The sequence below is a fragment of the Oncorhynchus tshawytscha genome, linkage group LG27 (genome assembly GCF_018296145.1).
Source record: "Oncorhynchus tshawytscha isolate Ot180627B linkage group LG27, Otsh_v2.0, whole genome shotgun sequence".
Lineage (NCBI taxonomy): Eukaryota > Metazoa > Chordata > Actinopteri > Salmoniformes > Salmonidae > Oncorhynchus > Oncorhynchus tshawytscha.
Window position 1 is genome coordinate 4,798,657 of NC_056455.1, and position 15,850 is coordinate 4,814,506.

Here is a 15,850-nt window from a genome sequence, read left to right on the forward strand (position 1 = left end):
TCCTTCATTCCTCTCCCTCCTACAAACCCCAGAATCCTCCTTACTTCTGCTGGTATTCCTTGATGAGGCGCTTGGCTTTGCTGTACTTGCGCTCCAGGGTCTGGTATTGGGCCTGTGTCTCCTTCAGGTGTTCGTCCACCGCCTGACACAGACTTTGGGCCTCCATCCAGTAGCCCTCCAACTTCTCCATGCGCTCCTTGTTCTCCCGAACGCTCTGTTCCAGCTGGGCACGCTCCATGCGCCAGCGCAGCTTGTCCTGCTCTGCATGCGCCAGCTAGATGAGGGAAGAAAGTGTAAAGTTTATTCCTGTATACTTCTAGTTTACCCCTGGACTGTGTTTTAGTCCAGGGTTAAGGTGGGTCTGTGAAACAAGTCCCATGTTTGTTGGGTAATTGATTTTGGAGCAGGTCTAACCTTTCTCTTCAGTTGTTGAATCTCGGCCTGGGTGACGGCATGCTTTATCTGAAGCTACAGAGGGAGAGAGCGGTTAAAAAAATGGGCACCATGGCTCACTCCAGCCCAATGTCTCATCTCATACGCTCTCTCAACAAGTAGTCAAATTGATTAGAACTTTTTCTCCATTTCGCAATGAACATTTGCCTTTGGCATCAAGCCTCCCTTCTCACCTCTTTGAACTTGTGGGCCAGTTTCTCAGGGTCCATCTCCATGGGGGAGAGCATGTCCTCATTCTCCGCCAGATCAAACACCTCTATGGCGTTGGGGAACATGGGGCTCATCTCCTCCTCCTCGTCTGTGGCATACTCACCTGTCTGGAGGACATTCGGAAGATTCGGAGTGTATTCACAATATATTCAGAGAGTGCATTTAGACATTCCTGTCATGTTTCTGTCTTGTTGTGAACCAACAATGTCGTCACACAGTAACCATACCTGCCCATGTAACTACCATGAAGTAAATACATGGTTTTACCAAAGGGGAACCAAGGTTTTTTGGGAGGGTCCTCACAGGATAGGCCTCCATTTCTATTTCTAAACAATGTTTTCCCTCTACCCTGAAATGGCCACTAGATGGTGAAGTTGAGCATAGAGGAAAAAGCCCTCAAGGAGTAGAACGATAGTGGGCCAGAATTGACACCCTAGAATTGGGCAACCACCATTTTGTGTTTACCAGGCAAGCTTGTCAGAAGGCAAAGCTTGTCAGGGGACTCAGTGAATCTTTGTTGACAAATAGTCTACATAACAATTGATTATAGACACATTTGTATGTTGATTTGTGCAATAAATCCCACTCTACTGTACTGTCTATATGGACCTGGTGAGGTCAATAACAAAACACACACACATCTCTGTTAGAAAAAAGAACATTTCCCCTTCCTTCTCACACACACACACTCCTAGGGATGGGTACCGAAACCCAGTATTAAACGGGCCCCGGGGCTAAATTATTAAAGAACGTAGTATCGATAAGCTTCGACGTTATCGGTTCTGCTTTCGGTACTGGAGAAATTAAGAAAATACATTTCCTATTCATTATTGCTACATAAACGTTATCTTGCACATTGTATCTCACCAACCGTTTCTAATTTGCAATAAAATTAAGACATTCGTCTATGATGCATTTTCGCTATTCCCAACCCAGAAGAGAGCTCACTCTTACGCGTCTCTCACACGTCACAGCACGCTGCTCTTAATCAGTGACGATGGTGGAGAGAGCTACACGTTAAAGTGTGGTTACACTTCACCAGTGACGATGGTGGAGAGAGCTACACGTTAAACCAGAGTCGATGCTGACAATGCTCGTTACCACAAGTGCAACAAGACTTTTGCTTGTAAGGGCAGAAACACAAGCAATCTGTCCAAACATCTATGGAAAGTGCATCATGTACCAGACAGAGAAATGCACCGGTTTCGACTGCCTAGCTCGTAGTTCATCTCTCGTTGCTTGATCTACGTTATGTATGTATGCTAGCAGCCTAGAGCCCACACACAGAGTTACAACATTTATGCAAAAGTAACCATTAGCCAGCTGATTGTTTAGCTATGGGTGTGTTCATAAATTTAATCACCCATGTAAAGTTGAAACTTTTTTTTGTTAAAGTTGCAGCTGCAATGAACCAACCCACTCCTCCCTCAAATACCACTGGTCCAAGGCAAAGACAAGCCCAAAGCCCCTTCACGCTGGCAGCTAGTGGGAGGATGACTGAGGAGAAGGTGAATGAGTGCCACCTAGCCGTGACCAAGTTCATAGTGAAAGGCCTACACCCCTTTGCAACATTGGAGTCCAAGGGCTTTAGGTAACAGTCTGTCAGTATATACAGTGGGGAGAACAAGTATTTGATACACTGACGATTTTGCAGGTTGTCCTACTTACAAAGCATGTAGAGGTCTGTAATTTTGATCATAGGTACACTTCAACTGTGAGAGACGGAATCTAAAATTCCAGAAAATCACATTGTATGATTTTTAAGTAATTCATTTGCATTTTATTGCAGGACATAAGTACTTGATCCCTACCAACCAGTAAGAATTCCGGCTCTCACATACCTGTTAGTTTTTCTTTAAGAAGCTCTCCTGTTCTCCACTCATTACCTGTATTAACTGTACCTGTTTGAACTCGTTACCTGTATAAAAGACACCTGTCCACACACTCAATCAAACAGACTCCAACCTCTCCACAATGGCCAGGACCAGGTCCTCCACACCAGGGCAGTGTAAAACAGAAGGTCCTCCACACCAGGGCAGTGTAAAACAGAAGGTCCTCCACACCAGGGCAGTGTAAAACAGAAGGTCCTCCACACCAGGGCAGTGTAAAACAGAAGGTCCACCACACCAGGGCAGAGTACAAATCGCAAACTGGCAAAGTAGTGGCAGAGGAGATCTCAGACATTCTGGAAGAGTTTGAGATCGTGCCGAGCAAGATTGAGGTGGTGACTGTTGATAATGCTGGCAATCTGGATGTTGCCATCAAGAGGCTACACATTCTAAAAATAGGATGCTTTGCGCACACATTGAATCTGGCAGCGGAAAAAATCTACTAAATTTCTGGCAGCCAGAATCAGAGCAGTGGTCATGTGGTTCAAGAGATCCTCGAAGGAACCACAGTCTTGAAGGAAAAGCAGCAGCTCCTTGGGAAAGAAGCCAGTTCAATCTATTAAGGACGAGGACATCTGTAAAGCTGAGGAGTTTGTCCAACTCATGAGAATCCTCTATACATCCACACTGTGTGTGTCGTCTGAAAAGAATGCCACCTGTGGACAGATCAAACCCATCCTCCAAAAACTGGAAGAGCACTTCACTCTGAAGCATGAAGACACAACGGTTTGTGGCAACCATCAAAGAGAAGGTGTGGGAGAACCTCTCCGAGCACCATCAGGATGAGGACATTCAAGCCTTCCTGCATGAGGCCACAGCAATGGACCCCAGATTTAAAGGGAGGCCGGGGAGTGACGCCACCTGGGACAGGCTGAGGAAGGCAACTGTTGAGGCCAATGTGACAGGAGCAACACCGGGGCTGTCAGAGGAACTGGAACAGACGGACACAGAGCACCAGCAACAGGAGGAGTCTGAATGTGACAAAACAAGGAGTGCCTTGGAGCAGCTGTTTTCAGAGTTGAGAGGGAGTTGAGGTTGACAATCTAACAGGACACCTCGTCCCTCAGCGAGCATGTTGGGCTAGAGGTCAAGCTCTACAAATGCCTGCCACCCATCCCCATGGCTGAAGATCCTGTGATGTGGGAGAATAGAGCTACTCTGCCCCTCCTCACAAACATTGCAACAAGCTACCTCTGTGCTCAAGTCTCCTCCACCCCTAGTGAGAGGGTATTTTCGACTGCAGGGAACACAATAAGCCAGGAGAGGTCCTGACTTCTGCCAGAGAAGGTAAATATGTTGAACTTTCTCCAGAAGAACTGCTAAGAACTGTTAGTCCTTCTGCAGCCCACCTGCATGCCCCACCCGTGTTGCTCTATACCACTGTATTGTCTTCTGCAGCCCACCTGCATGCCCCACCCGTGTTGCTCTATACCACTGTATTGTCTTCTGCAGCATACCTGCATGCCCCACCCGTGTTGCTCTATACCACTGTATTGTATTCTGCAGCCCACCTGCATGCCCCACCCGTGTTGCTCTATTCCACTGTATTGTCTTCTGCAGCCCACCTGCATGCCCCACCCGTGTTGCTCTATACCACTGTATTGTCTTCTGCAGCCCTCCTGCATGCCCCACCCGTGTTGCTCTATACCACTGTATTGTCTTCTGCAGCCCACCTGCAGGCCCCACCCGTGTTGCTCTATACCACTGTATTGTCTTCTGCAGCCCTCCTGCATGCCCCACCCGTGTTGCTCTATACCACTGTATTGTCTTCTGCAGCCCACCTGCATGCCCCACCCATGTTGCTCTATACCACTGTATTATCTTCTGCAGCCCACCTGCAGGCCCCACCCGTGTTGCTCTATAGCACTGTATTGTCTTCTGCAGCCCACCTGCAGGCCCCACCCGTGTTGCTCTATAGCACTGTATTGTCTTCTGCAGCCCACCTGCATGCCCCACCCATGTTGCTCTATACCACTGTATTGTCTTCTGCAGCCCACCTGCAGGCCCCACCCGTGTTGCTCTATACCACTGTATTATCTTCTGCAGCCCACCTGCATGCCCCACCCGTGTTGCTCTATACCACTGTATTGTCTTCTGCAGCCCACCTGCAGGCCCCACCCGTGTTGCTCTATACCACTGTATTGTCTTCTGCAGCCCACCTGCAGGCCCCACCCGTGTTGCTCTATACCACTGTATTGTCTTCTGCAGCCCACCTGCAGGCCCCACCCGTGTTGCTCTATACCACTGTATTGTCTTCTGCAGCCCACCTGCATGCCCCACCGGTTTTGCTCTATACCACTGTATTGTCTTCTGCAGCCCACCTGCATGCCCCACCCGTGTTGCTCTATACCACTGTATTGTCTTCTGCAGCCTACCTGCATGCCCCACCCATGTTGCTCTATACCACTGTATTGTCTTCTGCAGCCCACCTGCATTCCCCACCCGTGTTGCTCTATACCACTGTATTGTCTTCTGCAGCCCTCCTGCATGCCCCACCCGTGTTGCTCTATACCACTGTATTGTCTTCTGCAGCCCACCTGCATGCCCCACCTGTGTTGTTCTATACCACTGTATTGTCTTCTGCAGCCCACCTGCAGGCCCCACCCGTGTTGCTCTATACCACTGTATTGTCTTCTGCAGCCCACCCGTGTTGCTCTATACCACTGTATTGTCTTCTGCAGCCCACCTGCATGCCCCACCCGTGTTGCTCTATACCACTGTATTGTCTTCTGCAGCCCACCTGCATGCCCCACCGGTTTTGCTCTATACCACTGTATTGTCTTCTGCAGCCCACCTGCATGCCCCACCCGTGTTGCTCTATACCACTGTATTGTCTTCTGCAGCCCACCTGCATTCCCCACCCGTGTTGCTCTATACCACTGTATTGTCTTCTGCAGCCCACCTGCATGCCCCACCCGTGTTGCTCTATACCACTGTATTGTCTTCTGCAGCCTACCTGCATGCCCCACCCATGTTGCTCTATACCACTGTATTGTCTTCTGCAGCCCACCTGCATTCCCCACCCGTGTTGCTCTATACCACTGTATTGTCTTCTGCAGCCCTCCTGCATGCCCCACCCGTGTTGCTCTATACCACTGTATTGTCTTCTGCAGCCCACCTGCATGCCCCACCTGTGTTGTTCTATACCACTGTATTGTCTTCTGCAGCCCACCTGCAGGCCCCACCCGTGTTGCTCTATACCACTGTATTGTCTTCTGCAGCCCACCCGTGTTGCTCTATACCACTGTATTGTCTTCTGCAGCCCACCTGCATGCCCCACCCGTGTTGCTCTATACCACTGTATTGTCTTCTGCAGCCCACCCGTGTTGCTCTATACCACTGTATTGTCTTCTGCAGCCCTCCTGCATGCCCCACCCGTGTTGCTCTATACCACTGTATTGTCTTCTGCAGCCTACCTGCATGCCCCACCCGTGTTGCTCTATACCACTGTATTGTCTTCTGCAGCCCACCTGCATGCCCCATCCGTGTTGCTCTATACCACTGTATTGTCTTCTGCAGCCCACCTGCATGCCCCACCCATGTTGCTCTATACCACTGTATTGTCTTCTGCAGCCCTCCTGCATGCCCCACCCGTGTTGCTCTATACCACTGTATTGTCTTCTGCAGCCCACCTGCATGCCCCACCCGTGTTGCTCTATACCACTGTATTGTCTTCTGCAGCCCACCTGCATGCCCCACCCGTGTTGCTCTATACCACTGTATTGTCTTCTGCAGCCCACCTGCATGCCCCACCCGTGTTGCTCTATACCACTGTATTGTCTTCTGCAGCCCACCTGCATGCCCCACCCGTGTTGCTCTATACCACTGTATTGTCTTCTGCAGCCCACCTGCATGCCCCACCCGTGTTGCTCTATACCACTGTATTGTCTTCTGCAGCCCACCTGCATGCCCCACCCGTGTTGCTCTATACCACTGTATTGTCTTCTGCAGCCCACCTGCAGGCCCCACCCGTGTTGCTCTATAGCACTGTATTGTCTTCTGCAGCCCACCTGCATGCCCCACCCGTGTTGCTCTATACCACTGTATTGTCTTCTGCAGCCCTCCTGCATGCCCCACCCGTGTTGCTCTATACCACTGTATTGTCTTCTGCAGCCCACCTGCATGCCCCACCCGTGTTGCTCTATACCACTGTATTGTCTTCTGCAGCACACCTGCATGCCCCACCCGTGTTGCTCTATACCACTGTATTGTCTTCTGCAGCCTACCTGCATGCCCCACCCGTGTTGCTCTATACCACTGTATTGTCTTCTGCAGCCCACCTGCATGCCCCACCCGTGTTGCTCTATACCACTGTATTGTCTTCTGCAGCCCACCTGCATGCCCCACCCGTGTTGCTCTATACCACTGTATTGTCTTCTGCAGCCCACCTGCATGCCCCACCCGTGTTGCTCTATACCACTGTATTGTCTTCTGCAGGAAAATAGTTTAGTTCATTTGTTTTACATTTCCATCATCACAACATTAGTCTATAATAGTGATTTGTTCAAAGCTTTGCTGTTTCTTTTGCTGTAAATAATAGTTTACTTATTTTACATTTCAGAAAATAAAGCTTTTTATTTCAGTAAAATATAAAAAAATCTTAAAAGCCTTAAAATCTCAACGATACCCATCCCTATTCACTCCTAACATCTCCCATCTCATGCACACACACACACACAACACACAGACATTTCAAATATTCCTTTAACAACAGCCGCCTGGGACAAGCCCCAACAAAAGCTTTCCTAACCTTGTCACACCAATGAGTCACTCTCTCTGAGGGAATGCCACACACACATCCCCAGCCCCCCCTCCCCCATCAACCCTGGGCTGTGTGCTCGTCTGAACCCTCCCAGTTGGACCAAGCATCAAAGCCCTGAACACGCCTGTCACAACAACACTGTCTGATGTGTCAACTCTCTAAACGTGCTGAACATGTTTACGCCGTTTGAACGTTGCATAGCCAACCGGAGTTGAGGAGGAACTAACAAAGTGCAGAGACTGGGGGATGAGCCGGAGTCACATAGGCATCGTTAGATGGCACTGTCCTATCAATAAAAACAAGGCCAAATAACATGAACGATTCATTTTTAAACGCATTAGAAAGGACGTGTATGGTAACGCATCTTTAGCAGGAAATGACATTGATGCAGGCTCAGATCTGTTGGGAGGGGGGCATGTTCTGATGGGGAGACACAGTGTGATGGAATACCAGACCTGGGTGGTGGCATCTGGCCCCCACTTGTCTGTCTTTCACACCCAAGCCCAGACATCCCTTGAACGTGATTGAATTTAACAAGGAGACAGATTCAATTAATTCAAGCATTTCCTCTCCATGGAAGAGACTGAGGGGAGACAAGGAACTGAGACAATTGCTGGGCTGGGTTTCATTCCACAACACTTTCCCCTACTGTATATGTCCTTATTCAGCCCCTTTCAAAGATCTGAGATGACTGGGCAGGTATAAAGCACTACGTGCACCTAGGTTCCGTCATATTGCTTAAACCTATCCAGTCCTGTTAGATCAAGTGAAGGGGAGGTGAACAAGGAGTGTTCTTTCTAGAATGACCGTTGTATTATTCCATTGTGAAGGGAGCCTGATGGAACATCGGATAGTGATGCGGAGGAAGTGTCAAACGCTTCTTAAGCGCCATCTTGTTCAGTCATATTATTGACTGATGGAAGGAGTGGAGATGTTTTGGATGGGCTGAACTAATCTTTTTTCATGGCGTGTGTGTGCGTGCGTGCGTGTGTGTTTGACCAGGGCCCTACGCTAACCGGTCAGAAGTAGTGCACAATAAAGGGAATAGGTTGCCATTTGGGACACAGCGATGTGAGCCCCCTCACCTCCTCGTCCTCCTCCATGTACTGGCTGTAGCGCTGCTCCATCATCTCTTTCTGCCAGCGCTCCTGCTCCAGGGTCTGTTGGATCAGCTGGGCTACCTCACTCTGCTCACCTGGCTTCTCTCGGCCAATCATGAACCTGCATGGGCAACAACGACCAATGGGGTGAGTGGAAAGGCATGTCTGTCAAGGAGTAGCCAATGGGAAGCCGGGGGTAGAATTGAGTGGGTAGCGAGGTAAACCTAGGGTAGGGTAGTTAAGTTTAGGTCTAGTGGTTGCAACGTCAGAAGATAGATGTGCTATTGTCACAGAAGGACCATACGGTAGAATTCAAAATCATTCATCCGTTACATTTGCCAAGACATTAGCCCCCAGTTTACAAACAAGTGCAAGCCAGGGCAGCAACTCTTGACGGGAAATTAAAATTAAAGCTTGTGCCTGGAAGGAACATGACACTCACTGTACATGGACGGATGAGTTGACGTTACTAATGAGAATCAAGGAAAAATGTGTGACAAGTAGAAAATGTGAGAAAGACAATTCAGTGAATAAGTGTGGCACGCCATCAGAAGAGAAGATTATGGCGGTGTCTGATATGGCACATTATTCCCTATTTAGTGCACTACTTTTGCCCAGAACGCTACACAGGGAATAGATTGCGATTTTAGACACAGACTTTTTCTATGTATCACAGATAATAACAATTAAACAAACAAATGTCAGTCCTGGGGACCAGAAAGCATGAGAGAACATGCATGTTTCATAGAATGTGGGACCGAACAGAGACATTTCATCTGTAGCAGAACTGTCTGACAGTTCGCGTCACCGGTTCTGGCTGTCACATGTTTTCAATTGGAATGACCGAGCGGAAAGACCTCAACTGGACGCTTGCCTGGAGATCATTTTCCACACTCAAGCATGTGTGCAAAGCAGCCTGATGCACATTGACATGTAAAGACACAAAGAAAAACATAGTGCTGTTGCTAATACCACATTTTTACTCAGAGTGATTCTCTCAACAGAATATCATATTCCTTGACGTAAGTGCACTAGACAAAAGGATGAAAACAATCATTTCTAAATCGATTATAACGTGATGTATTTTTGTACACCTAATATGGTTTACTGCAGGGGGGGAAAAAATGGCATTGATCACTACATCATAAAAATGACCCTAAGTGAGATATAAACGAACAACCCTCTGGTCACCAATCTGTATCCCTGCGAGAGACTAGACTACCACACATGCTCAATGAGACCTAAGAGAGCGGTAGCTACATAACTCAACACGACCGCCGGCACCACTGTGGCATCCAGTGTGAGCCGGGGGGTTCCGTGATAATGTTGTGAGTGTGTGAGGGCTAAGAACCCACTAGAGGCCCCCTCAGTTGCCCGAGGAGAAATAACTCAGTGGTGGTCAAAAGGGCGGAAGAAATGGTGGCTAGGAATCTAACCACTATGTGGAAAAGCCAAGCTGTACATGGATAAAGATGCCAGCATCTTCAAAGCAAACCACGCCATCTATTTTCTGTGACTATGCTGAATCATATTCACCAAAGAGACGGCGCTTCTAATTTTGGACCAATCAAAACATCCCCACCTGTCAGTGCAACCCCTCAGCAGCCTGTGAGGATGATCGACAGATGCTAAATCAATGAATATTCACACGCTCAGAGACGCTCTCCATCCAGCCTGCAGGACATGAGGCGACGTGGAAAACAACCAGGCCTAGTCTGGAACCATCTGTACGTGTGAATCTGGAAGTATCCCCCTGTCATCATCTTTACAAACCCATCCGACTTTGAATGAGGTCAAACACCAGCATTCTCCACAGAGATTGTCTAGAGACAAATCCATTTATTGGATTTGGAATAAAATGGGTACAAAACTGAAGAATAGGTGGGAAATTCACTTTGAAAAAAGGTGCTTCCACAAAGGGAGACAAGAGTCCGATTGGGTAGGCGATGACATTTTTGGGGCATCCCCCCTCCTTTGGTTACAGTCCATAGTGTTAGACAGCAACCTGAGCTTGGACTGAGAATCAGGTTGGACCAGGCTGTTTTATAAATAGCTTCGCCACTCCCTCACCGACCTCTCCACTATCTCCCTGGGATCCAGGCTCATGTATTAATCAGGCTCTCCCATCTCTGGGTGGCTGTGATGTGAAGACAGGGAGAGATGTCTCTGCTCACCTAGCTACACTACAGTCAAACTGCCCTGACAAATAACACAAGGACCCCCACAGGCAGTTAAAAATACAGGAGAGGGATGAGGGGGGAATAGGGCAGGGCGATATGGCCAAAATATTATATCACTGTATTTAAAAAGAAATTGGACGGTAATGATGGTACTTTTTGTTTTTGAATAGTAAAAGTTCTACATTTGCTTTATGAGTAGTGAGTGAGCCTAGGGTGGCAACATATACATTCTAAGTGATTTCAATGAGTCTTTCTCCATTCTGATTGCTTTATACTGTTCAATTCAACTTCAACCAAAACAAATTTCAGCACTTTTATAATTTCTGCATTGCCTGCACTCAATTGCATTGGTGGAAAAAGTACCCAATTGTCATACTAGAGTAAAAGTAAAGATACGCTAATAGAAAATTAAGCAAAAGTGAAAAGTACAAGTGAAAGTCACCCAGTAAAATACTACTTGAGTAAAAGTCTAATAGTATTTGGTTTTAAATATACTTAAGTATCAAAAGTAAATGTATAAATAATTTCAAATTCCTTATATTAAGCAAACCAGATGGCAACATTTTCTTTTTTATTTACGGATATCCAGGGGCACACTCCAACACTCAGATATAATTTATAAACAAAGCATTTGTGTTTAGTGAGTCCTTCAGATCAGAGGCAGTAGATGACCAGGGATGTTCTCTTCACAAGTGCGTAAATTGGAACATTTTCCTGTCCTGCTAAGCATTCAAAATGTAACGAGTACTCTTAGGTGTCAGGGAAAATGTATGGAGTAAAAAGTACAGCATTTTCTTTAGGAATGTAGTGAAGTAAAAGTAAAAGTTGTCACAAAAAGAAATAGTAAAGATACAAAAAGTATACTACTCAAGTAGTACCCGAAATTATTTTTTACTTAGGTACTTTACACCACTGCTCAATTGAGATAATTTCCACACTGCCACGTAGGGCTGCACAATATGGGCAAATAATCTAGGATTTATTTTTAACCAAATGTTGCAATTGCGATTTGACTTGCGAATTAGAGCAAAACTGTTGGAATCATGGAAATAGAATGACTATTCTAATTCTATAGCTAGAATATAATAGTGGGCACTTTGAATACAGTGTTGTTTGAAATTCCAACGAATTAAAATGCCAGGGAGGAGTTATTGTGACAGGATAGGAACTATTATTATAATTATTGATAAGTGTTTCCTAGGGGACCCTATCAGGTTTGGCGACATTGCATGTTTTATTTTATCTACTTCATGTAGCTAACATTCTTGCTTTGCATATTCCTCTTTGATTTAGAAGATACTGTTGCACAAACAACATGCCGATTTAGGTCTACACCATTACTGGTATTATCAGGCTGTATTAGCTAGCTTCGTTTGCTCTTACTCAGTACATGTATTAGCTAGCTAGCTATTAGCGGCTAACAATTAGCGTCTCACAAGATTTAAGGCAACTTGCTAAGAAAATACAAACTAGCTGTTTGCTGATGTAAGAAACACAAACTAAGTGTCGATATAGAATAGAAGGCTAGTGGATTTATATTAAGAAGCAAAATGAAAACAGCATCGATGTCATCAACATTGTTGCATGTGCTGCATTGACCATGCAGACTGAACGCAACTGTCTCTTGGTTGAGGAACATCAAATGCGCTCCTTGAGTGACAGGGGGCGTGGCGCTAGGTCTGTGGAAAGTGGCACGAGAGAAAGAGTGGAGAGAGATGACTAAAGTAGCGAAGTAAACTAACAAAATGGATGTTACACACAGCGTATAACATTTAACAAACAAAACATTCAAATAACGGTATAGAAGGTCAAGTAAAAACCCAAATCTGTCCCTGCATCAATACCGGTGTATCATAAAATAAGGTATACCGCCTAGCCCTAGGGGGGAATGGGGAAAGGGGGATCCCGATTGTGATCTGGTCTGAAGGGAGGTGGAGTTATTTGGGAGCAATAGTGTGTTTGGTTCCCTATCACCAGTCTTCATAACGTGCTGTATCTAGACCCCCTTCCTTCCAATCCCATGCTTATTTTGTCAGGGTACTGTTGAACCATATTTGACCAGAGTGCAGTAAATACACAATATATACTGTACCAATATCTTGATGTTGAAACCTAGTGTTTATTGACAGCTATTGGGTGAGGGTTCTTACTTGACAGTGCCGGTAGTGTTCCTGAGGACGGAGGCAGCAAAGGCCTGGGTCACGCCCACCAGACTGGTCCCGTCCACCTCCACAATCAGGTCATTCACCTGGATCCTGCACGGGGGGGAGTGATAGTGAACAATGGGAAAAGAGGACAAGGAGCAAGGGAAAAACACAATTTTTGGATACACTGCTGAAACACAGATTGTTCAGAACCTTTCATCTCTGTGAGCAGCTCCTCCGTCAGTGACCGTCTTGACGAAGATGCCCAGTTTCTCCAGACCCATGTCAGCCCCGGCACCCATGCCGATGATGCTGATCCCCAGACCGTCCCCATCTGTGGAGAGGAGGGGATAGGATATGGGGAAATTGTATTTAATCAAATACTACAATAACCTCATGAATATGAGCATGGCTTACCAAGAAAAACCTTTAAAAATGTCTAATTCAAGGTAAAAAGGAGTTGGAGCACTCAACAAAAAAAGGCAGAGATTTATTTTTGCTCACTTTAATCCATTGTACAGGATCCATTGTTGTGTCTCAATGGGGCACTAGGCTAGAAATAGGAGCTAAGTGCAATGGTCAGGTCACTCCGCGGAAGACGTCAGCTTGACGTCGAAACGTCAGTCACCTGTTCGCATCCTGTACAATGGATTAAAGTGAGAGAAAAAATAAAAAATTTTGTTTTAGTGCTCCAACTCCTTTTTTTACCTTGAATTCGTCCTTTTGGAAGTTTTTCTTGGTAAGCCATTCTCATGACTTTTGTCATTGTTGTGAGCACCTCTCCTTTCCTTTGTTTGCTGAAGCGAGAAGGTCCACCTGAACTCTAACCTCATAAATGTTACCGTCCAGATGTAAGGAAATAAATGGAAAAAAATGGGGGACCTTGACTTAAAGATGTAGTTTAAGCTAGCTACTCTTATGCCATTATCCATATTAGAACCCAATTAGCCACTGCTAATTTAGTGTAATATAAATCCAATAAGGAGATAACGGGCGACTCTGAATTCATTAGCGACCACTTAGCACTTAGTGACCACTAAGGTGTTTCATCGTCATGTAAATATATGTGGCTAGCAGATTTGTGAGAAAAAAAGTAAAAGGTTACTCAAAGACTTCAACTAGCTAGTTCAAGCAATTTAATGGGATCTACAGACTTCACTGAAAATGTTTAGCTACTAGTTGTAACTTTAATAGTTACAGTTAAATGTTTACAGTTAATTCTCTCTCTAGTCGTCTTTCTGTTGTATTGGTTTATGCTATTGAACTCCAAAGCGACAGTCGTGTGAAGCGTAGTGGCGCAGCGGTCTAAGGCACTGCATCTGCTGGGTTAAATGTTATTTTTATTTTTTTATCTCGGTGCAAGAGGCTTCACTACAGTCTCTGGTTTGATTCCAGGCTGTATCACATCCGGGCGTGATTGGGAGTCCCATTGGGCAGCGCAAATTAGCCAAGTGTCGTTCGAGTTTGGCCGGGGTAGGCAGTCATTATAAATAAGAATTTGGTCTTAACTGACTTGCCTAGTCAGGAGGCTAAAGAAATGTGGCTTGTCACCCAAAACCATCACAAACTTTTACAGATGCACAATTGAGAGCATCCTGTCGGGCTGTATCACCGACTGGTACGGCAACCTCGGCAACTTTGCCCCCGGCCCACAACTGCAGGGCTCTCCAGAGGGTGGTGCAGTCTGCACAACGCATTACCAAACTACCTGCCCTCCAGGACACCTACAGCACCCGATGTCACAGGACATCATCAAGGACAACAACCAACCGAGCCACTGCCTGTTCACCCCGCTACCATCCAGAAGGCGAGGTCAGTACAGGTGCATCAAAGCTGGGACCAAGAGACTGAAAAACAGCTTTTATCTAAAGTTTCTTGGCAATTTCTCACATGGAATAGCCTTAATTTCTCAGAACAAGAATAGACTGAAGAGTTTCAGAAGAAAGGTCTTTGTTTCTGGCCATTTTGTGCCTGCAATCGAACCCACAAATGCAGATGTTCCAGATACTCAAATAGTCTAAAGAAGGCCAGTTGTATTGCTTCTATAAATCAGCACAACAGTTTTTCAGCTTTGCTAACATAACTGTGAAAGGGATTTCTAATGATCAATTAGCCTTTTAACATGATTAGCTAACACAACGTGCCATTGGAACACAGGAGTGATGGTTGCTGATAAATCGGCCTCTGTATGCCTATGTACAGAGCATCCTCTGTCATTCTCATATGCCATTTACATTTTTATAAAATTTGTATTAAATTCCAGCTACAATAGTCATTTACAATATTAACAATGACTACTGTATTTCTGATCATTTCTAAGTGACCCCAAACTATGAGCGGAAGTGTATATTCTATACCATCTATTGCATCTTAGCCTATGCCGCTCTGTCATTGTTCATGCATATAAAAAAGAAACGTCCCTTTTTCAGAACACTGTCTTTCAAAGATAATTCGTAAAAATCCAAATAACTTCACAGATCTTCATTGTAAAGGGTTTAAACACAGTTTCCCATGACTGTTCAATGAACCACAAACAATTAATGAACATGCACCTGTGGAACGGTCATTAAGACACTAACAGCTTACAGATGGCAGGCAATTAAGGTCACAGTTATGAAAACTTAGGACACTAAAAGAGGTATTTTTACTGACTCTGAAAAATACCAAAAGAAAGATGCCCAGGATCCCTGCGCATCTGCGTGAACATGCCTTAGGCATGCTGCAAGGAGGAATGAGGACTGCAGATGTGGCCAGGGCAATGAATTGCAATGTCCATGCTGTGAGACGCCTAAGGCCGCTACAGGGAGACATGACGGACAGCTGATCGTCCTCGCCGTGGCAGACCACGTGTAACAACACCTGCAGAGGATTGGGACATCCGAACATCACACCTGCGGGACAGATACAGGATGGCAACAACAACTGCCTGAGTTACATCAGGAACGCACAATGCCTCCATCAGTGCTCAGGCTGTCCGCAATAGGCTGAGAGAGACTGGACTGAGGGCGTGTAGGCCTGTTGTAAGGCAGGTCCTTACCAGACATCACCGGCAACAACGTCGCCTATGGGCACAAACCCACAGTCGCTGGACCAGACAGGACTGTCAAAAAGT

The 15,850-nt window shown here is 46.1% G+C and overlaps 1 protein-coding gene across 3 annotated transcripts in view; it reads right to left on the reverse strand.

Moving 5' to 3' along the window:
* Positions 1-15,850, reverse strand: part of ppp1r9ba (protein phosphatase 1, regulatory subunit 9Ba) — a 68,672-nt gene that overhangs the window by 8,956 nt on the left and 43,866 nt on the right. For all 3 annotated transcript variants that reach the window (XM_024390039.2, XM_024390038.2, XM_042307067.1), the window contains exons 4-9: positions 12,952-13,072; positions 12,745-12,849; positions 8,400-8,535; positions 627-770; positions 415-468; positions 45-274 (exon numbers count right to left, since the gene is read on the reverse strand). In XM_024390039.2, the coding sequence (XP_024245807.1) occupies positions 45-274; positions 415-468; positions 627-770; positions 8,400-8,535; positions 12,745-12,849; positions 12,952-13,072 (790 nt within the window). The remainder of the gene's footprint in view (positions 1-44; positions 275-414; positions 469-626; positions 771-8,399; positions 8,536-12,744; positions 12,850-12,951; positions 13,073-15,850) is intronic.